The sequence below is a fragment of the Meleagris gallopavo genome, chromosome 29 (assembly GCF_905368555.1).
Source record: "Meleagris gallopavo chromosome 29, MGAL_WU_HG_1.1, whole genome shotgun sequence".
Classification (NCBI taxonomy): domain Eukaryota; kingdom Metazoa; phylum Chordata; class Aves; order Galliformes; family Phasianidae; genus Meleagris; species Meleagris gallopavo.
In genome coordinates this window covers 4,258,044-4,279,055 of record NC_139432.1, presented here as the reverse complement: position 1 = coordinate 4,279,055, position 21,012 = coordinate 4,258,044, and the positions used below count along the sequence as shown (strand labels likewise).

General features: G+C 56.3%; 1 protein-coding gene across 3 annotated transcripts; it reads left to right on the top strand.

The window, feature by feature from the left end:
• Positions 1 to 137: 137 nt before the first annotated feature.
• On the top strand, positions 138 to 20,747 carry FBXL20 (F-box and leucine rich repeat protein 20). 3 transcript variants are annotated; one of them, XM_085211274.1, is made up of 15 exons: positions 138 to 385; positions 5,329 to 5,390; positions 7,807 to 7,861; positions 9,378 to 9,452; positions 11,242 to 11,336; positions 11,691 to 11,759; positions 11,878 to 11,973; positions 12,984 to 13,110; positions 14,165 to 14,239; positions 14,761 to 14,891; positions 15,550 to 15,610; positions 16,060 to 16,104; positions 16,498 to 16,554; positions 17,525 to 17,737; positions 18,491 to 20,747. In XM_085211274.1, exons 1-15 carry the CDS (start codon positions 362 to 364, stop codon positions 18,596 to 18,598), a joined length of 1,293 nt encoding a protein of 430 aa, XP_085067400.1. In that variant the 5' UTR covers positions 138 to 361; the 3' UTR covers positions 18,599 to 20,747. The 3 variants fall into 3 exon arrangements, with proteins under 3 accessions (XP_085067400.1, XP_085067399.1, XP_010722900.1); XM_085211273.1 differs by lacking the exon at positions 138 to 385 and adding an exon at positions 534 to 688; XM_010724598.4 differs by lacking the exons at positions 138 to 385; positions 5,329 to 5,390 and adding an exon at positions 7,331 to 7,462.
• The last annotated feature ends 265 nt before the right edge of the window (positions 20,748 to 21,012 follow it).

Sequence of the window (21,012 nt, the reverse complement as noted above, 5' to 3'; positions counted from 1 at the left end):
CGGCGTTCACGGTTCACACGCGACCCCGGGCGGCGGCGCTGCCGGCAGGGGGCGCTTTCCGCCATGCTCGATTTTCCCGCGCGAATGACGTCACTGTGACGCGGCGTCAACTCGGCGCGCCATTGGCCGGTTCCCGCGCCCCGTCTGCTCCTCCCGGAAGGGAAGCGCGGGCTGGGGGGCTCTGCCCCCGGGAACCCCCCCACGGCCCCCCCCCATCGCAGCCCCCCGGTGCGGCGGGGCGCGTCGAGGCTGCAGCGCTCCCCCGGGGGTGTCTGTGCGTGGGGGGGGGGCACCCCGCGGCCCCCGGTACTGGGAAGGGGTGGGGACCCCCCCCAAAGCCCCCCGGCAGCACCTGGGCGCGATGGGCGCGACGGCGCTCTGCGGGGTAGGTGGGCACCGGGGGGGGGTGGGAGGTTTTGGGGGGGGGGGCGATGAGAACCGCGCACTCTCCTCCCTTCGCACTCCCCCCTCCCCCCCGCCGCAGCACCAGCCGTGCCCCGGCGCCGACCAATGAGCGCGCGCGTTGTTGGCAGGTGCCCCGTGTTTTTGTTTGGGGTTGAAGTTGAGGCCGTAGGAGCTCGGCTCACACCGGGCCCCGGCCGGGTCTCCCCTCCAGCCCCCCCCCCTCCCCCGCGCACCCCTCGCCATGCGCAGGGAGATGAACGGCGTCACCAAGAGCCGCTTCGAGGTGAGGCCGCGGCCCGGGGGGCTGCGGGGTCGGGGGGCGGGGGGAGACGGCGCGGGCCGGGGGGAGCGGGGCTGCCTGGAGGGGGGTCCGGCGGGGGGGGGCGGGGGGTTCCGTTCCACCCGCAACCCGGGGGGATCCGGCGGGCTGCAGCCCGGTGCGGGGCGGCGCGGCCTTCCGCGGTGCGGTGTGACGGCTGCGGGGGGGGCGGTGCGGGGCTGCGCTGCGGGGACGGATCCCGTCCGCTGCGGGGGGAGCGCTGCGGGTTTATTTATTTCTTTTGTTATTCTGGTTTTAATTTTGGTTGGGGGTGGTCGTGGGCCGGAGCTGTGTTGTTGTTCCCCTTCCTTCGGTCACAAGAGGTAGTAAAATAAGAGGCGTTGTTTCCCCTGCGCCCCTCCCGCACGGCTCGCTAAGCGAGATGCTCAGATGGTGATGGTGGGGGCCGGGGGGGGGTCTGTGCTGACAGCCATCACCCAAACTGCGCCCGCGGGCCTTTCCCATCTCGGCTGCGTTGAGAGCAGTGAGGTTTGTGCGCACTGACAGCCCTGACCCCCCCTCTCCCTCCCACGGGTCCAAATCTGCCCTGGGGAGAGCTGAGCGCTCCTCACCTTTAAACAAACCCTTTGTGCCGCGGTTGTTTGGGGCCCAAAGGCTGAAACGTTCCCCCCTTCGGTCGGAAGGGTGCACAGCTGGAGTTGGTGGCACCTTCCGGACAACGCCGTGCTGCTTCCAGAGCTCTGTTTGTTGACAAAGAGCCGCTGTTTCATGTGACGTGGGGACAATGAGGGACAATGGAGCAGAAATCTGCTGAGCGAGGCGCTGCTGGGGGGGGGGGGGGGGTCCTCATCGGTTCTTATTGGAGTCACAGAGGGGGGTGGTGGGCGATGGGCTGAGCGCCTTTTGCTGCTGGGTGTGCGTGGATTCTGTGTGTGCAGCACGAGTGGGGGGTTGTATTAAGGGAGAGCAGGAGCTGTGGAGTCCCAGCCCAGCACAGCCTGTCCTGAACGTGTGGACAACAAAGAGGAAATAACCCAACAAAGCAAACAAAAAGGCGAGCTTTGCCCAGATTGACTCTGAATTTTCAGTGGCATTGGTTTAATCTGGAGCAGATCGTGATCTGGATTTCACGTGGGGTTTCTGAGCTTCCCAGAGACAACGGGTGAGAGGGCAGAGGAGGGGAGGACAGAAGTGGAGCTGCTTTGAGCTGCTCCAGCCCCTGGTTCCCATCGCTTCTTGCACCTGTTCTGACCACACACACCTGCCTGGGGTGCACATAACTCAGGCACTCAGACCCCCCCAGTGCTCAAACCCCCCCCCATGCTGTTTTCAGAGCAGAGCAGCTGTTTCCCACTGCTGTGGTGGCACAGACCCAGGAGCAGTGCTGGGTACCAGGCCTGGGGCTGGGAGTGTGAGCAGCTCTGCCCTGCGATGCGCTGAGCCACGTCGTCAGCCCGGAGTAATTACAGCTGTTTTATTTCCAGGCTGTGAGCAATACGTGTAAGTCTCCACTACATCCTCAAACAAAAGCAAAACAAAACACACACACACACAAAAAAAAAAAAACCAGCAGCAGCCGTCCTGGCTTCCTGCGGGAGCCTTCGAAACCTCCAATTAACTGCAGCCGAATTGGGCTGCGGAGCATTTATGGGGCAGTTTGTGCTGTGGAAAAAGAAAAGGTGTGGGAGGGAGTGGGAGCTGTGCAGATTCCATCCTTGGGACAGAAGCATCCTCAGCTGGGATTTAGGGTGCTGACTTTGGGAGGACTCTGACCAGGCTGGCGCAGCTCTGGGGCTCGCTTGACTTCAGGGCTGCCCTGGGACGAGGTAAGCTGTGAGCAGGATGGGAAGCTCAAAATGCTCCAGAATCGAATTGCCTCTTAGTAATGAGTCCCGTCCGCATTCAGAGTAATGTCAGTTTCCCTAATCTCATTCTGGAGTGCAGGGCTCCCATCTCCACGTGCTTCCCGTGCTTCCGTTTTGGGGCTCTTTGTTTGCTGTGCTCCAGTCTGGGCTTTGTGGCAGTGTGAGCAGAGGGACGCAGCAGGAGCAGGGTTTGTAACTGGGCATCCCACAGCCTCTGCTTGCTGGGAGAGAAGGAACGGAGCAGAACCCGTCGTGTCTGACGTGTAGCAAAAGAGAAGAGAAAGAGGTGAAGGCAGCGTGGGGCTCGTGGGTCAGAGCAGCTCTCCTACAGCAGGGAGGTGGGGGGGGGGGGGGCAGTGGGGAGGGCGGTCGGTGCCCAAAGTTGGGGTGGGGGGGGCGGAAGCTGAGCGTTTCCCTGCTCTCCTGTTTGTTGTCCCCATTGTGTTTGCTGTTGCCTCGTGCCATGCTCTGCTGTGAGCCCGCGCTCCTGAAAGCAGCAGAGAAGTAACCAAAGTTCCTACAGATCCATCTGCAGAGCAGTGGAGATAAGGAGTGGTTGAACATAACTTGTGCTCCACCTGTGGCACTCGTTGGGCAGCTGAGCTGCAAACACCCGGGGAGGGCTGGGGGGGTTTGGGGGCTGCAGGAGGGTCGGGTGCAGCTCGGCTGCTCGGTGCTTCCCTCCGTGCTGTGGGGCAGGTGATGTTTGGGGAGCAGCGCCTTGGGAAACGAGCTGCCTTCTCTTTATCAGCACGGAAACCAACCTGGGCTGCTTTTCATTTGCATCCTTTTGTTCAGCGGGGTTGGGGCGGGTTTCGGCCTCCCGGTGCTTTGTGCCCCGCTGTAATTAGGGAGAGCTTTAAGAGCCGTGGATTAAATGAGCGGCTGTTGGACCTCGCCGTGTCACCTGCAGGAGCTGCCTGTGTCGCAAGTGTGGGCTGTTTGTTCCCAGCTGGGATCGTTGGGCAAGAGAGGGGGGAGAACCACAGTCGTTAAGGTCAGAAAAAACCCCTCAGACCCCCGTGGCCAACCCTGGTCCGTCCCGCTGTGCCCAAGCGCCACATCCCCACGTGCTGGGACACCTCTGGGCGCAGTGAGTCCCCACCGTGCTGCTGCCTGGCTGCTCTTCGGATGCTCAGCCTGACCTCCCAACACAGCCCTGTGCCACGGTGGGGTTTGGTTGTGCCTGGCAGAGCCGTGCCGTGCCTTGCAGCCTGCCCAACAGGCACAGGGCTGGCCTGCCTGTCGCAGTGCCTTGTGCTGGTTTAGATACCAGTCTTAATTGGGGCCCTGGCTGTAGTGCCTAATTACTGTTTTCACTGCCGGATCGCCTTGCCTGGGATTGCACTTGAGTCACTGCATTGGGAAAGCTGATGCGACGCGCAGCAGAGCCGGTCCCACCTGGGCCATCCCACACCCATTGCAGTGGGGTGAGGACGTATCCGTGAGGATCTGTGCCCATAGCACCACCACCATCATCATCATCATCATCATCGTGGCTGTCAGAGCCGGATGTGAACCCAGCACAGCAGTGCTCACACACAGCTGGAGGCCGTGGAAAAGAGGCAGCACCGCTTTGAATCAGATCTGTGATAGGTGATGAAACGCCCTATGGGCCAAACCTTGGGGGCTTTCGATGGAGCTCAAAAACGACACAAAAATACTGGGTTAAATAAAAAACACGAAATAAGGGCTGCTCGGAATTGCGTTTGGTGGCAGCACGGGCGATCCTTGTGGTTCCCATTGGGTTCCGTGTGTGGTTTGCGTGAGGCACTGCGTGCCCTCTGCAGGGGACAGTGGGAGAGCTGTGCCACTCTGGGCTGCTCCATCTCAGCGTGCCCCTGCTCCCGCTGCTGGGCTGGCTGCCTCTGACTTTGTTATGGCTGCAGGAAGGAGCTCCTCACCCCATCCCTCCACACAGAGCTGCTCCAAGGCGGACGAAGCAGCGATCTGGTGGTGCACGTTGGGTAAATCACACACGCAGCTATTTTTAGGGATATTAAGCCCATAATCAGCCTGGCCGGTCAGGAGCTGATTCTCTTCTCTCCCTGCTTAGTCACACCGGGGTCAGTGGTGCCACAGAGGTGCACACAGCAGCAGCGGGGCTCGGCGGCATCCCTGCACAGCCATGGCTGCAGGGAAGCCCCGTGTGCACAGACAGCTGCTGCTCTGCGCCCTGTGGGGACGTTCCCTGCTCCCACTGTGGCTCTGTGCGTCTCTGCTGGGAGCAGAGCTGAGCCCATACCCAAAGCGCACTGGGGTGCAGCACGGCCAGGGTGCTGATGTTTCTGATTCTTCCATTTCGGAGCAGCAAAAGGTTCCTTCTGAGCTGGGGAGGTGGATCTGTGACACATCTCCGTGAGGGCTGGGTGGGGATGTAAGAGGCAAAGCATGCAGCTGTGCTTGTAATCCCTAATTTATAATGGCAGTTGTTGGCCCTCCACCTTTCCTTGCTTAAAAACAAATTCCAGAATGTGTTATTTACCCTCTAATGATTGCAGCTCACTTTTTGATTACTCAATTTCCCGTGGCTGGAAGCAGTTGTGCAGGGTCGGGACGGGGTGCTGAGCATCTCCCATCCACCCTTCCCCCAGCGACCCACAGAGGGTCCGCGTTGGGTGCAGCGTTCCATCCAGTGATGGTCCCTCCTGGGAGTCTGGTAACATATGCACAGAGTTTCCTTTGAGCACATTGGTCCCAGCGGCTCCCTCCCTGCAGCGGGTTTTGTTTCCATAAGGAAAATGCGTGGCCAACCTGCTGCTGTTCTTCTTGTTGCAGATGTTCTCAAACAATGATGAAGCTGTGATCAACAAGAAGCTTCCCAAAGAGCTGCTGCTGCGGTAAGATCCTCCCCGGCTCAGTGCTCCATGTGTGATGCACCAGGCAGGCTCAGGTCCTGCAAGCAAAGAGAAGCAAAGAGACGCTTTGTGCTGAGAGTTGATTTGCTGGGTGCCTGTTTTGTGGATGGGAGAGGTGTAGGGCTGGACGGGGTCCTTAGTGAAAGTGGATGGAGAGAGCAGTGTGGCACTCCGAGCCAGCAGGCAGGGAGGGGAGTGGGATGGGGAGCAGATGTGGTTGGGATGGGGACAGAGGGGCAGCATCACGGGGAGCACTGGGAGTCAGTGGGACGAGGAGGTGGGGGTGGTTTGGTGTCCCCGTGTCACTGCTGTGCCACACGTGGCACCTGGGCAATAGGAGGAGATGGAGTTTATAAACGTTAAGGTTCATACGTAATGGTTTTGAGAGCTGGAATCCACTGTTAGCATACTGTGCAAATTAATCAGCGTGGATTGACAGTGCAGCCTTTGAAAGAGAAACTTGGATGCGTTTATCTGCAGGAATCTCCTGTAAATGTGTCACTGTCTGTGAGACAAAGACGTGTGTGTCTGAGCAGCACTACAGCGTGGTGCCTTGTTCCCCAGTTTGTTCATTCTGCAGATGGCATCGATGCCTCATGTATGTGGTTGCAAAGGAAGAAAGCTGTGCTTGAGCAAAATAAAGAGGGGGTGGATGTGAAAGAGGGGAACAGTGGCCTTTGTCCCACCCTGAGCTCCAGAAATGTGTGGCTCCAGCAGTGGCTCCCTGCCTGGGAGCTGGGCTGGGTGTGGGAGGGGTGTGGGGGGCTCCAGAACCTCGCCAGCCCCTCCCTGGACCCCTCAGGTCCTGCCTGGGTTATGGTTGGGTTAGGAGCTCCCGCTCCTGGCTGAGTCTCTCCCAGCTCCCTGCTGCTAGAGAGTTGCTGACCCTCAGCTGGCTGCAGTGGGAAAGCGAGGAGTCCCAGGCAATCCCCGATGGATGAAGGGGCTGAAAAGTGTCCTGGCTGCATCGCATTCTGGATGTCAGAAGCCAGAGCCAGGCTGGGAGGCAAAGCCCCGTCCTCACCGTGCTGAGCTGCTTCACCATGAAATAATTCACCTGGTGCAGCACCAGAGCTGTCTGAGTCCCAGCTGGGAGCACTCGGCCGTCCCCTGCCATCCCCATCCGATGGTGGGATTGCCTTGGGATGATCCAGCAGGAATTCTGGTGTCCCGCTCTTACTGAGAGCACCCAGAGCTGCTCAGCTGAGTGCCGTGCAGGATCCCTTCCGCCCCCAGTGCCACTCACCAGGTTGGCTTCCCTTGGGCTGAGTTCGGGTGAACACAGAGGTTCCCTTTGCTTTATTGTACCCCATGCAGGTCGCTGGGAAGAAACCCGGCGCTCATCCCACGCTGTAGCTGCGGTGAAGGAGGGCTGTAGCTCAGCGGCTGCTGAGCCCCACGGGCAGCTCCTGCTGGGGTTTGGGCTTTTGCTGCGTCCCTGCTCTGCTCCCAGGAGCTCAGCTCAGCGCTGTGCTGCGGGATGGAGCCGTGCTGCTGCTCTCCTGGGGCTGTGCCAATGGCTGAGGCTGAACTGACCGAAGTGCAGAGCGGAGCCACGGCCGCTGCTGAGAGCAGTGTGTGAGGCTGGGTGTGCTGAGTCACTGCTCCACTCCTGAGCCAGCGTCAGAGCAGTGCAGAAAACACAGAGCAATGCTCCCCGAGGGCTTTCGGAGGCAGACTCCCCAGGCTCTGTCCATGAGCGCAAGGCTTGGAGGGGAAGGGCGGGGAGCAGGAGGGCAGAGGGGTGCGAATCCCCGAAATGAGGAGCGGGCAGAAAGGTTTGCAGCCCCAAAAGGAGGAGCCCAGGGCCCTGGTGGAGCTCCCAGGTGTTGCACTGGGAGGCCGTGCGGTGCCGTGTTGGCATCCCCTGTGCTGGGCGTAGGCTGGGAAGGGAGGAGCAGGAAGCAGGAAGGAGTTGGGCCAGGACCCAAAGCACTGACAGGAGGATGAGGAGGTTATTAATAGTTTGGGATTTCCATGGAGAAAGTGATTTTTATGAAAGCGCAGAAATCGGGCCCCGTTATTGGCTTAGCTGCTGTTCCCGTGGACTTGGGGTGGGTTTTTGTGTTCCTCTGGTGGGAATCTGGGGTAAAAGTAGGAATTTTCCCTCACTTCTCTCATTTCCCTCAGCTTTCCTTGTATTGTTGTGCACTGAATGCAGCCTCAGTGGCGCACACAAATAGCATTTAATCCAAGGGAGGGCTGGGTGAGAAGTTGAAGTTTTTGGGGCAGTGGGGCAATGCTGGTTCTCAGAGCTCCCCATGGATGCTGCGTTATCAGGAAATTACTGCTCTCTCCAACCCTTTTTTTTTTTTTTTCCTCCTCCCTTTGTCTCCCACATGTTCTGCCTCGTAAATGCAGATAACCACAAAGATCTCTTTTTCCATTTCCACTGCAGAATTTTCTCTTTCCTGGACGTGGTCACTCTGTGTCGCTGTGCTCAGGTCTCCAGGGTAAGAACCTCCTCCTGCTGCAGGGCCCCCCAGCATCCACACGGGGCTTTGCGATGGGGAGCTTTGCACACTGACTGCTCCAACTGCTGCTTTGTAAAGTCGGTGCAGAGCTGCAGCACTCTGTGTTCCCTCCATCACACAGTGAAATGCGATTTGCACCCACTGATAAGTGCCCTTTCCTCTGGAGCTGCTGGGCGTCCTTTTGGCAATAACCAGACCTTAGAGCAAACACCCATAACAGGTTTATAATGCAGGGAGTCAATGGGCTCTCACAGTTCTCTCTGCTGGTGTAAGCCTGCCTGGCTTGCACAAGAGCTGCTGTTGTGTGGAGATGCAGCCCGGTGCTCTCAATGGGTGTGCTATGAAAATACGCCTATGCACAAACATTGGTGCACTCTTTCTTAATGATGGACTGATGGCTGTGATGAGATTCAGCTGCTTACTTTGCTGACGTAATGACAACTTTGAATGTGGCACTGTGCTGTAAACCTTCTTGGTTTACTAAGGGTAAAATAACTGATTGCTGGTAGCATGGGCAAGATGGGGGTGGGACAGCCCTAGAGCTGTGGGTGCCTGAGGCCATGGGTGGGCCCTGGGCACCTGACCTGGTGGAGGCAATCAGCCCATGGCAGGATGGGGGGCTTCAACCCAACCCAGCTGGTGGTTCCATGAGCTCTGAGGTCCCATCCAACCCAAACCTGCTGGTGGTTCCTTGGGCTCTGAGGTCCCATCCAACCCAAACCTGCTGGTGGTTCCATGAGCTCTGAGGTCCCATCCAACCCAGCTGGTGGTTCCCTGGGCTCTGAGGTCCCATCCAACCCAAACCTGCTGGTGGTTCCATGAGCTCTGAGGTCCCATCCGACCCAAACCTGCTGGTGGTTCCTTGGGCTCTGAGGTCCCATCCAACCCAAACCTGCTGGTGGTTCCCTGGGCTCTGAGGTCCCACCCAACCCAAACCTGTTGGTGGTTCCATGAGCTCTGAGGTCCCATCCAACCCAAACCTGTTAGTGGTTCCATGAGCTCTGAGGTCCCATCCAACCCAACCCAGCTGGTGGTTCCTTGGGCTCTGAGGTCCCATCCAACCCAACCCAGCTGGTGGTTCCTTGAGCTCTGAGGTCCCATCCAACCCAACCCAGCTGGTGGTTCCATGAGCTCTGAGGTCCCATCCAACCCAACCCAGCTGGTGGTTCCATGAGCTCTGAGGTCCCATCCAACCCAACCCAGCTGGTGGTTCCTTGGGCTCTGAGGTCCCATCCAACCCAAACCTGCTGGTGGTTCCTTGAGCTCTGAGGTCCCATCCAACCCAGACCTGCTGGTGGTTCCTTGGGCTCTGAGGTCCCACACACTGCTCACAATGAGCACTGACCGAGCTGTTCTCATTGGCTCTAATTGTTGTGTTGCCATCTGAGGCAGAACGGTTGTTTCTAAAAGGAACAGGCTGTAACTGGGTCCCCCCTGTCGGGTTGTTGGTATTTTTCATATTAACCAGACATTTACGTTTCTTCCTCCAATAAAGGCATGGAATGTTCTGGCCCTGGATGGCAGTAACTGGCAGCGAATTGACCTGTTTGATTTCCAGAGGGATATTGAGGTATAATTAAGTGACATACAAACCCATTTTTCTTGTTGAAATGTAATTACAGCCTAGCATGGATTAATGCTCCCAGCACAGCCCTTCCTGCCTTCCCCGGAGACAGAAATCATTAATTTCAGTTCGTGGCCCCGGGGAGTCGTTATGGGCTCACAACCCATTCAGCTTTTGAAAATGGATGGAATTCCATATCTGTATCAAAGCATAAAGGATGGCAATAGGAGGGACGTTGTGAAGGCAGAGGTGGAGCAGCTGTGCTGCTGGGAGAGCTGTGCTGCTTCTGGAGCATGGCTTGCACATCTTCCCTATCTCCAGTACCCAAACCTGCAGTCCTGGGGAGGCTGCCTGGGGTCAGAGCCCTTCCCCATAGGTGCAGTGTTTAGGAAAGCTCCCTTGCTGTTGTTCTGATCTGTTGGATGTGGTCTCAGTGGCACCGACAGGATGAGGTGCTGAGGAGCAGTGGGTGCTGTTGTCAGTTGTTTTTCAAACAGTGAAGTTGCATTTATAGGGATAGGAGACCCCAACACAGCACCAAAACCCCTCTTTTCTTCCTGGGAAATTTATATTCCCTTGAAAACCTTTTAGAGGTAAGGAGCGTCTCGTTCTGACTCTGTGCAGAGAGTGGCATCAGGTGGATGGTAACAGCAGTGTGGGTGAGTGGGGAGGTGCAGATGGTGTTTGTGGAGGAAGGAGTTAAAGCTGTCTGTGCTGTCCCTGCAGGGCTGGGCTCAGCCCCTCGTGCTGCAGGAAGCACACGCTGTGCAGCACACGCTGTGATGGCTGTTCCTGATAACAGATCCTTATCACCCAGGTGCCCTGCACCTTCTCCCCCATGAAAGCATTGCATCCCACAGCCAGAGCTGCCCTCTCCGTGGGGCAGAGAGGGAGTGCTCACCTTCTGGGAGCTGTGAACGTTTGCCCTATGTCAGATGTGTTCCTCCATGAGCACCAAATTCCCCTTTTAAGACAAAACACTGCCATGCATGGCACGGAACCCCAAGGTACCTGCTGGGCTTAACGGTGGCCTAAATTATGTTTGCTTTAAAGCTGTGTCACTCCGTCCTCTGACACAAACTTCACCTGTAGTCAAACTTACTCAGATCCTCCTGTTGAAGGGTAGGAACTCATAGGCTTGCTAGAGGAGCTGCGGAGATGCTCGTCCTGTTTCAGCCCTTCCTGGAGCCATAGGGCAGACTCAGCTGTTCCGGAGCCCCAGATGTTCCCCAGCTGTGCCCCCAGCTGTTGCACATCCCATAGAGGTGGGCACCAGATGACCTGAGACGCACAGCTGCGGTGGAGCTGCTGTCCCACTTCCAGCTGTGCATGACGTTGGGCCCGGCCTGGTGTTGGATTATTGATTGATTGCCCGATTGGAAAAAGATTTTAGGAAAACATCTTCAGTGCTGCAGGGCTCCTCGGTGCCTCCCAGTGCTTGGGGGATGGAGAGGGGTTCCTGCTCTGTGGGGAGCAGCCATAGGATGAAGCAGGGGGCAGCAGCTGGATTGCTGCACGCTGTACCCGTGTTCTCTCAGGCTTTCCCTGCTCAGCCCACCTGCAGCCTGCCTGCAGCCCTGAGAGCCACCCGAGCTCCATCCCTGCCCTGTGGGCTGTGCTCTGTCCATCTTCAGAAGCTGAATGGTTCCCCTCTCCCTGCTGCAGGTTGTGCTGACGGCGCTTTGTTCTCCGAGTGCCGTTTCAGCTAGAATAACAAACTGCTTAAGGTACAGAACTCTCCATTGGTGCTGTGGGCTCTTTGGGATGTTAACGTGGCTCCTTCTGTCCTCACCAGGGCCGAGTGGTGGAGAACATCTCGAAGAGGTGCGGGGGGTTCCTGAGGAAGCTGAGCCTGCGTGGCTGCCAGGGAGTTGGGGACAACGCACTGAGGTAGAGCCACGGCACAGAGGGGCCCTGCAGCCCATGGGGGTGGGCTTTGGGGGCAGCAGAGCAAGGATCCACAGTGCTGTGACTGACATAAAGCACTCAGAGCAGTGATGTCTGCATTTCTCACTGATCATCTCACCTTCACATCGTGATGTTGTCCTCAGGGCTGAATGACAAAGAGTGGGTGATCCCAGGGCGAGTTATGGGCCAACACAAATTGTCTATTTCGTTCTGTCTTTGTTTCTTTTACTTGAGCCCGTCCGGTCGATTTGTAGCTGTTGCACTCACTAAACGCAGCAGAACGCTGGGAAACCCACTGGCTGACAAGAGCTGTGTTTTGCCTTTCCTTTCCTAAAGGACGTTTGCACAGAACTGCAGGAATATCGAAGTGCTGAACCTGAACGGCTGCACCAAAATCACAGATGCGTGAGTGCCAACTCCTCTCTGTTTCCCCCCTGTCCCTTTCTGTGCTGTGCATCACGAGGAGTGTGCAGGGCTCGGGTTAAACCCATCACGCTGCTGTTTTCTGTGTGTTCTCCTCCAGCACGTGCACCAGCCTCAGTAAGTTCTGCTCCAAACTCCGGCACCTCGACCTGGCATCCTGCACCTCCATCACCAACCTGTCCCTGAAGGCACTCAGGTAGGAGGACGAGGCCGACCTGACCCAAAGGTGCTGGGCAGAGGGGGCTGATGGTGGACCTGCGGAGGAGATGGGAGCTGAGCTGTGGCTGTGCAGAGTTCAGATCCCTGCGGGGCTTTGGGGTTTCCAGCTGGCCCTATCTGCCCTGCTGGTTGTTAGCAGAAGTGTTACGTTGCGTTCAGGATTTGGAGGTGAACCCAAAAAGTCACCCTGCCTTTCTTAAATGCTCCTCCTGTGTTTCCAGCCAGCTCCTGCTCTGTCAGGGTGCTGCTGAGTGTTTACATAGCTGGGAGGTGAACGTGTGACTGTTTGTCTTTCTGAACTGCTTAGGAGACACAGCGCTGCCCAATGTGCTGCGTGGCATGGCTGAGTGGTCTGGGAAAGGAAGGGAAAGGAAGGGAAAGGCAGACTTTGGTGGGAGGTGTTGGGAGGCACAAAACTCCCAAAGGGAACAAGAGGGGCTGAGGTGTTACCAAAAAAATTTCAACTGATGTCCCAGCAATGAAACACAAGAAAACAGCATTACAGGGGCCATAATCTGAGGATTAGTCTGGACACCAAAAGGAAAAGGCAGATTTGAAGGAATAACTGAACGGTTAAATTATCTTTGTAGCTCCGTGAAAATACTTGGAGCCCCCCTTGGGGTTCTTCATTTGCATCCCTAATTTCACGTGGGCAGGTTTGTGCTGCAGAAGTCCACCTGGATGGGAGCTGCTGGTGGAAATCAGGGTTGGGTTATGGCTGAGGGTGTGTTGAGGTGCAGAATGCACACGGGCTGTGCTGTCCTTGTGCAGGAGCCAGGAGGTGTCTGAATGGGGTGCAGCGTTCAGGGCTGGCCCTGCTCAGAGCTCCTGCTGCTGCCCCTGTGGGCTCTGAGCATTGGTAGAGGGGCCCCGTTGCTGTGGGGTGCAGGTGCTGCTCAGAAATGGGGTTTTCCCGGATTCTGGCTTGAAGGATTTCCTTCTAACACAAAGCCAAAAGCTTCCAGCCTTTTCCTCTCACCACTCCAGCGAGGGCTGCCCGCTGCTGGAGCAGCTCAACATCTCCTGGTGTGACCAAGTGACCAAGGATGGCGTCCAGGCTCTGGTGAGGGGCTGCGGGGGCCTCAAAGCGCTGTCCCTGAAGGGCTGCACACAGGTATGGGGCAGTGGGACCCAGGGACAACGGCTGGCTGGTCCCTGCTGGGCTGGCTGTGGGTGGCAGGGACTGCTGCTGCTCCCTTGGGATGTGTGAGCGCCCTGCCGGCTCCTGCAGCTGCCTCTTGGTTTGCTCCTTGTCACATCTCAGTCTCAGCCTTGGGAAAGGAGAGCAGCAGTGATCCCAGCGGGCTGAAAGCTGTCCCAGAGCAGCGGGCAGCTCGGCTTGGGGCTGGGGTTACCTGCTGGGTAGACCTGGCAGCCGGGCCAAACTGCTGCTGGTGCCCAGGCTCTGTGTTTTGCATTTATTTTGTTCTTGGGGTGTGCGTTCCTCAAGCATGAGTCACTGCCATTTCCATCTGCTGCCTATAGATAAACTGCTGTAGGTACAAAAAGCACATTTCTCAATGCAAGGACGCCGAGTCCTGAAGGGTGACCATGATAAGGGCAGCACTGACACGTGGTGTGTGTGCAGGGAGACACTCATGTGTCACACAAACGGCCGTGAAGGCTGGAGCTGGTAGCATCTCAGCCTGTTTGGAGGGCTCAGGTCGTAGGAACAGCTTGAGTTTCTCATCATTTACGGAGCCACGAGTAATATTGATGGCAATACATCCTCGTAATCAATTGCTTTGCCATCTGTTCTTATGGATTTAAGAATAGCAAGCTTGTTTTTTTAATCATCCTAAGGAACCTTGGGTGTGTTGGTGCTCCTCAAACTGAAATAATACTCTTTATTTTTTTGAGAGCTCCCCTGTTGCCATATAGACGCGGTGCCACTTGTGGCCTTCGTTGGCAGAGCACAGCCCTGGTTCCTGGGGTGGGTTTGTGACCCCACTGCTCGCTTTGTTCCTGCCATGTGTGTGCCTGGGTGCCTCTCCCTCAGTCGGCAGAGGGCTGTGGGTCTTTGCACTCCATTCCTGCAGCAGTGGAAGTGGCACTGCCCTCCTCCCACACAGCCACCCCATCCCTGCGTTTCGTTGTCCCCAAATCTTTCTTTGGAGGGCTGCTTCAAGCATTGCAGCGTTGCTTCACTCTCTGATTTCTCTTCCCAGCTCGAGGACGAAGCTCTCAAATACATTGGTGCAAACTGTCCTGAATTGGTGACATTAAACCTCCAGACGTGCTTAGTAAGTACCGCACCGTGCTCCCAGCACGTGGCCGTGGTGCACACAGCTGTGCACTGCCAAGCCTTTTAAAAGTAGCTGATTTGAAACAGGCTTTTGGGAGTGCTCGTAAGCCCCAGGAGCAGCGCTGGGTTTGGTGGAAGCGTTTTTCTCCTTGCCCTGCCTGCAGGGTTGCTGAGCTCCTGTGCTGGAAGCATTCTTTCCGTGGGGTTGGAATGCTGGCGGTGCTCAGCCAGCCCTGCACTGCTCCAAGAGCAGCAGTTCTGTGTGCAGGATTCCAGGCAGTGCCAGAACAAATGTCTGTTTGCACCCTAAAGGTGGCTGGGGTGGGCTGTGTGCACACTGTGTGCCTGCTGCAGGCAGAGCAGGGCAGCAGCCCCGGGCTGCAGGGCTGAATGCATTTTGAGAAGCACAGCGTGGCATCACTTACGTTCCTGGTTGGAAACCCAAGAGGAAAACACGCAGCGCGGCACACCTCCACTCCTCTGTTATTCCTTGTGATGGTGTTGTTGTTTTTCTTGTAGCAAATAACAGATGATGGTCTCATTACAATATGCAGAGGATGCCACAAGCTGCAGTCGCTGTGTGCCTCGGGCTGCTGCAACATTACAGATGCCATCCTGAACGCCCTGGGACAGAACTGCCCGAGGCTCAGGTAAGCCTTGGTGCAGAGCTGAGGGCTGCGTGGGGCTGCTCAGTGCTGGGGCTGCTGCTGGAGCTGCTCCTGGTTGCACTAAGTCTGCTCCTGATGCTGCTGGAGCTGCTCCTGGTTGCACTAAGTCTGCTCCTGATGCTGCTGGAGCTGCTCCTGGTTGCACTAAGTCTGCTCCTGGTGCTGCTGGAGCTGCTCCTGGTTGCACCAAGCTCTGCTTTCTCAATCAGAGCAGTGGGAGGAGAGCTCCGTGCCGTGGTGCTGTGCTGCAGCAGTCTTTCTTTAAACCTGTGTGTGCCTATGTCTGCTTTGTTATATACATATTTTTTAATGGAAAACAGTTGAGGTCAGGTCAGTTCTGTGCTGAGAACACATTTAAACACCACTTTTTCCTCCTGGTGTGATGATGGCAGGCTTCTCATTGGGATTTCATGGCAGATGGGCTCCCACCTCCACAGCCTCTTGCTTTCTGCTCAAAACCTTTTTATCAGGGCAGGTTCCTCCTGGAGGACTTTGCTGTGATTCAGTTCTGTTCCTCACGCCCGGATTTCTGTATGTTGGGGTGTTTCTGTGCATTCAGGTGTTTCTCATACTCAGGTAGTGTAGGTGGCTCTCTGAAGGCAGATCTCCACCACAGTCACTCTCCATTCTTTCTGTGCAGAATATTAGAGGTCGCCAGGTGCTCCCAGCTGACAGATGTGGGCTTCACGACTCTGGCCAGGGTGAGTGCTGCTTCACAAAAGGGAAAGCTTTGCTTCCTGTGTGCCCCTCTCTCTGAACACAGCTTGGTGTGGTGTGGGGGGGAGGCAGTGTGTGTGCAGTGTGGTGCTGTGCAGTCCCACAACCTCAGAGCCAACGAAGGGCGACGTTGGGTGCATCACCATTACCAAACGTTGGTTGTTGTTCAGGGTTGAACTGTGCTCCACGTGACCGACCCTGCGTTTAACCTCCTTTTCTTTCTATGAATTAACAAAAACTCATTGAAATGAGTGACGTTTGCTGGATTTCTTCTAATGGTGTTCATTGAAAAGCAGCAAACTTTCTTTTCTCTCCTGCTATTCCATGGGGAAAAGCCTCTGTTCCTGCCGAGGGCTGTCTGTGTTGGAGGTGTTTGTTTTGCTGCCTGAACTTTGCACTCACTCGGTGTGTTTACTCCTCTGTTTGTTCCCAGAACTGCCACGAGCTTGAAAAAATGGACCTGGAGGAGTGTGTCCAGGTAGGAGGTGCTGCTCTGCGGTCACACTGCTGGTTCCTCACTTATTGCACAATGGCAGCAGTGCAGAAAGGTGGTGAAAAAGCAGCAGGTTGTGTCCAGGTGGAGCTTCCCTTTGAATCCTGGGCAAAAAGATCGTACAGAATCTGGATGAGGAAACGCTGCCTTTGTAGATGAGTTCTTTGTATTTCGTATGACTAAATGCTGCTGTGCCCCTCCTGGTGGAAGGGATCTGAACACCTCCTGCACTCAGCCACAGGCATTTCAGATACAGACACTGTGGAGAGGTTTGGGGGGTGCAAACTGGGCGCCTGTTTGCCTTTGTTCCTTGGTGGGAGTGGGCAAAAGGTCCTCGTGCAAAGCACACAGCATGAAGAGGCCCTGTTCTTTTTGCAGATAACAGACAGCACGCTAATCCAGCTCTCCATACACTGTCCACGGCTCCAGGTTCTGGTGAGTAGAGTGACACTCTCAGTGTTTTCTTCCTCTAAACGGAGGGATTTCATGCACTGCCTGTGGGAGTTTGTCTCTCTGACTTCGTGGACGTGTCATGAAGAACTCAGCTGAACATCTGACCCTTAGGAACCCGTTGTCCCTCTGCTGCTGCTGGCAGTAGTTGGCCTCCAGGCACCCGCAGCTGCCAGGCAGTGAGTTCTGGGATGCTGGGTGCTCCTGGCAGGGTTTTCCCCCCCCGTTCAACAGCTGTCCCTAAGGTGGCTGTCAGTCTGTGTGGAGGAACAGAGCCCTTCTCACCTCTAACACAGCTGGGCACCTGGGGGCTGCAGAGCTCACAGGCCCCGGGGAGCAGTGCTTCTCTGGGGCGGTGTTTCTGGGCTGTGTTTCTGGGAGTCGAGTCTGTCTCCATCTCAGTTCCTCCCCCCCCCCATGAGCTTTGCCTCGTTGCCATCATGGTGGAGGGCACAGGGTGCAGTCCGTGGGCTCTCCCCCTCAGCTGTGCCCCCCCAGGACTGCGGGCTGATGCCATCCCCAGCTCAAGCCCTGCTTCCTTTCCCAGGACCTTTAGGACGCAGCCCCCAGAAGTGCACAAAGCAGGTGACGTTCTATTTCTGCAGGTGTTTAGAGCCCTGGCTATGATGTTCAAGGCCACAGAGATTTTACAAAGCTGATTTCTTTGATAGCAGAGGTATTTATCCCATTCCTTGCAGTAAGTGCCTGCCGCCCTCTCTCCTGGGTCTCTCCTGTCACCGCCTCTCCGCTCCCCTTCAGCCACACAAATTCCCCCTCGCAGGCGCTGCTGCCTCACCTGGAGCTTTGCAGCGGCTCCGGTGCGCAGAGCCCAGATCTGTGCCAAACACCCACGTGTGCTTACAGAGCACCGGCCAGCTTCTCTCTCATCCCCGGTGCCTCCAGCAGAGCGTTGGCTGCCTCTTGCCGAGGGCTCACAGCCTCTGTTTGGGTGCAGAGTTTGTCCCACTGCGAGCTGATCACAGACGATGGCATTCGCCACCTGGGGAACGGCGCCTGCGCCCACGACCGCCTGGAGGTGATCGAGTTGGACAACTGCCCCCTGATCACCGACGCTTCCCTGGAGCACCTGAAGAGCTGCCACAGCCTGGAGAGGATAGAGCTGTACGACTGCCAGCAGATCACGCGGGCGGGGATCAAGAGACTCAGGGTAAGAGTGTGAGGCTGGAGCTGGGCGGCTTGGGGGCTTCCAGGGGGGAAGAGAGAGGGCTGTGGCATCGAATTCTTTGTGGTCTGGTGGTGCTCATTCTTTAAAGTATCCCGAGAGCCGTCACCTGTAAAGTGCGTGGCAGTCCTGCGTTCAGAATGTTCAGAATGTTAGGGATGAGCCCTAACTCTTCAGGAAGGAGTGTGATTGGGAAAAAAAGAAATCGCTGAATTGTGAAGGTTGGAAAAGGTCTCTGAGACCCCCGCATCCAACCCACCCCCTCCGTGCCACGAACCCAGTGCCACGTCCCCACGGTGCTGCTGCATCCCCTGGGACAGTGACCCCCCCTCCCCACCCCCAGGGTGTCTGTGCTGGTGTCTGACTGCTTTTTGGGAAAGAAATTGTTCCTAAAATCCAACCCGACCCTCCCTGGTGCAACATGAGGCCATCTGCTCGTTCTACACCTGTTGCTCTGCCCGCTCGGTGGTAGCAGGAGGCAGAGGGGACTCAGTGTGCAGTGTCATTCCATGAGCACTCACCCCTGGCAGTGCTTTTGTAGATCAGGGCTGTGTGTCAGCACCCAGCAGTGCAGCGCAGCGCTCCCCCACCTGCTCCGTGCGCTGCGGTGCGCTTTGTGCTGTGACGCTCACACAGCTCACAGCGATGAACCAAAAGCACCCAGCTCTGCTGTGTAGGAGGGTTACCCGCTGCTCATGCCGTGCTGCTGTCCCTTCATGTGCTGTGTTTCTCTTCCAGACCCATTTACCCAACATTAAAGTCCACGCCTACTTCGCGCCGGTGACACCACCTCCATCGGTCGGGGGCAGCCGACAACGCTTCTGCAGATGTTGCATCATCCTATGACACTGGAAGCAGCCATCCCTGCAAACTGAGTATTTAATTACACCTCTAGAGTGATGGTGGACAGCCGTACCTTCGAGGAGGGCGATGCAGTGTCGTTTGCAAGGGGCAGCCAGCGGGCAGCGGTGCCGGCCCCTGTAGCCACCCATCCACATCCATATACACACCCCACCTGTTCCAGCAGACGGATGAACTCTGCGGTCTGGGGCTGGAGCTCTGTTGGCTTTTCTGTAGGTGGATTGGTAAAATTCTGAACCATTCCTGCTGGGCATGCTCAGACGAAGTCATTGCGGTGAGGAGGGGGAGATGTTTGCAAACCCAAAACGACTGTTGCTGCTGTAGAGGTTAGAGAAGTAACTGCAATCCTTGGAAATAGGGAGAGGAAGGGACGTGCTTTATCCCTGCATCCATTGTCCAGGTGGAAAAAAAAAACAAAAGCAAAGAAACAAACTGACAGCCCCCAAGTTGTGTGTCCGTTTCTGAGAGAGGGGATGGAGGAGCAGCAGTGTGAGATGTGAGCCCCGCTGCTCCCATCCCTGCTGACCCCCTGAGCATGCTCACATTGGAGGTTCATCTGTTGCTTCTGTGTCCCTCAGCATCCAGCTCAGAGGCTCCAGAGGTGGCTGTGCTGTAGCTGGGGATCTGTACCGTCAGGCTCTGGTTTTGCCCTTCCCACGCCCCACTTTTTGATTTTTGGTTGGGTTTTTTTTTTTGTTTTGTTCTGGTTTTTTTCTTCCCGATTGTCATTTGGTAACTTTGAGATTTACCAAATCAAAAAAAGTTTAGGGAAACCCATTTAAATTTTAAAAATCCTCATTTTTTAACCGCTGGCAGCCTGAGCCTGCAATGGAAAAAGTGATTGGAATTCCAGGTTTTCTCCCAGTGATGAGAGTAACTCTTCGCTATAGGGGACAAGCTATAGCCTCTGCTCCAGCGCTTCTGCTGTCCTTTCCCTCCAATCCCTCATCCCCTTCCCATGAGGAAAATAAACACAGAACCTTTTTGCTGATTGTCCTGGTTCAAGAGCTCCTGACTCACTGTGCCCATGGAGCAGGAGGAGCAGCAGGGCCAGCCACAGCGACAAGCTGTTGTGCAGCAGCGCTGGGCAGTTCTGCTGCATTGCCCACAGGTAAGTGCTGCCCTGGAAGAACCATCTGGAGGCAGAGAGGCCGCACTGTGCCCTGACAGCAGTCGGGGTGTGCTGGGAGCAGTGGTGCTGGTGGTGTTTGGGGTGAGGTTGACCCAGAGGGGCGCAGCCAGCTCCACGTTCCTGGGGCGGAACGCAGGGGTGCCACGGGGCAGAGCGTGGTCAGAGCAGAGCAGGTTGGTGGGGATGAGCTGAGGGATCCGTCACAGCTCTGTTCCTGCTGCCTGCAGCCCGGGATGGAAGGGAGAGGGGACGTTTATGGGATGGATCCCACCTGAGAGGAGCGGGTCTGGTACAGCTGAGCTGCCCGCAGCCCTGGGAGCGGTGCTTCACCTTCCTGCTGCAGGCTGATGTGGGAGGGCTGCCTGTGCGGCCCCAGGGATTGCAGCTTTTGGCTGCGGGTTTGCCCTGAGGACAAAGCCACCCCCGGGGCTGCACAGCAGCTGTCTCCCCTTCCCCTCCAACTCAGATTCCCCGACCCGTCGGTGTTCGTTTAACGTCTGCACTGACAGGTGGGAGGAAATCCAGTGTATGCTGTGTTTAAAAGGATACTGTCAATTCCTTTCCTATAGATGGCTTTTAATGCATTCTATTTATTCAAATCCGTGGATTCTCTCTCCTCGGTGAGCATGCTCCTGTATTTCACCTGCAGATCTCCTTTCTCCAGTTTTCAGGGTGGCAGATGATGGCCGAGGGGTCCCACCAGTGATGGGTGTTTGTTTGCACAGCTCTGGCAGAGCACTTGGCTCACGCCGAGGCATAAGAGAGCCAAAACTGATTTATGAGCCAGGGTGTAGCTGACGGACTGATTTCTTTTAACAGGTTTGAGTTTAAGAGATAACTCAGAGCATAGAACCCAAAGCTTTGTTTGTTTTCAAACAGGGTAACAGCGTAAGGTAGCTCAAACTACTTGACAGTGTCCTTTTAAGTCAATTATCCGTCTCTGAATGGACTCTTCCTTATGTTTGTATTTATAAATAAATACCAATAAAGACCATTTTCCAAGCCTTGTCTTACCAGAGGAATATCCTTACAAAGCAGAAAAGCCTGCGTGCAGAGGCAGCTTGCTGTGCTGGGATCAGAGCTGCAGCAAGCTGAGGGGTGGAACTGGGGCCCAGCTTTAAGGGAACAGCTCTCATGTTGTGAAAGGTCTGCGTTTTGTTCTCAGCTGTTTTCTGCCATCTACCCACTGCTTCACAGCCCCGTCTCACACGGGGCAGACCCAGCACAGAGCTGGGGATCAGCAGTTCATCCCCAATCCATCCCCAGC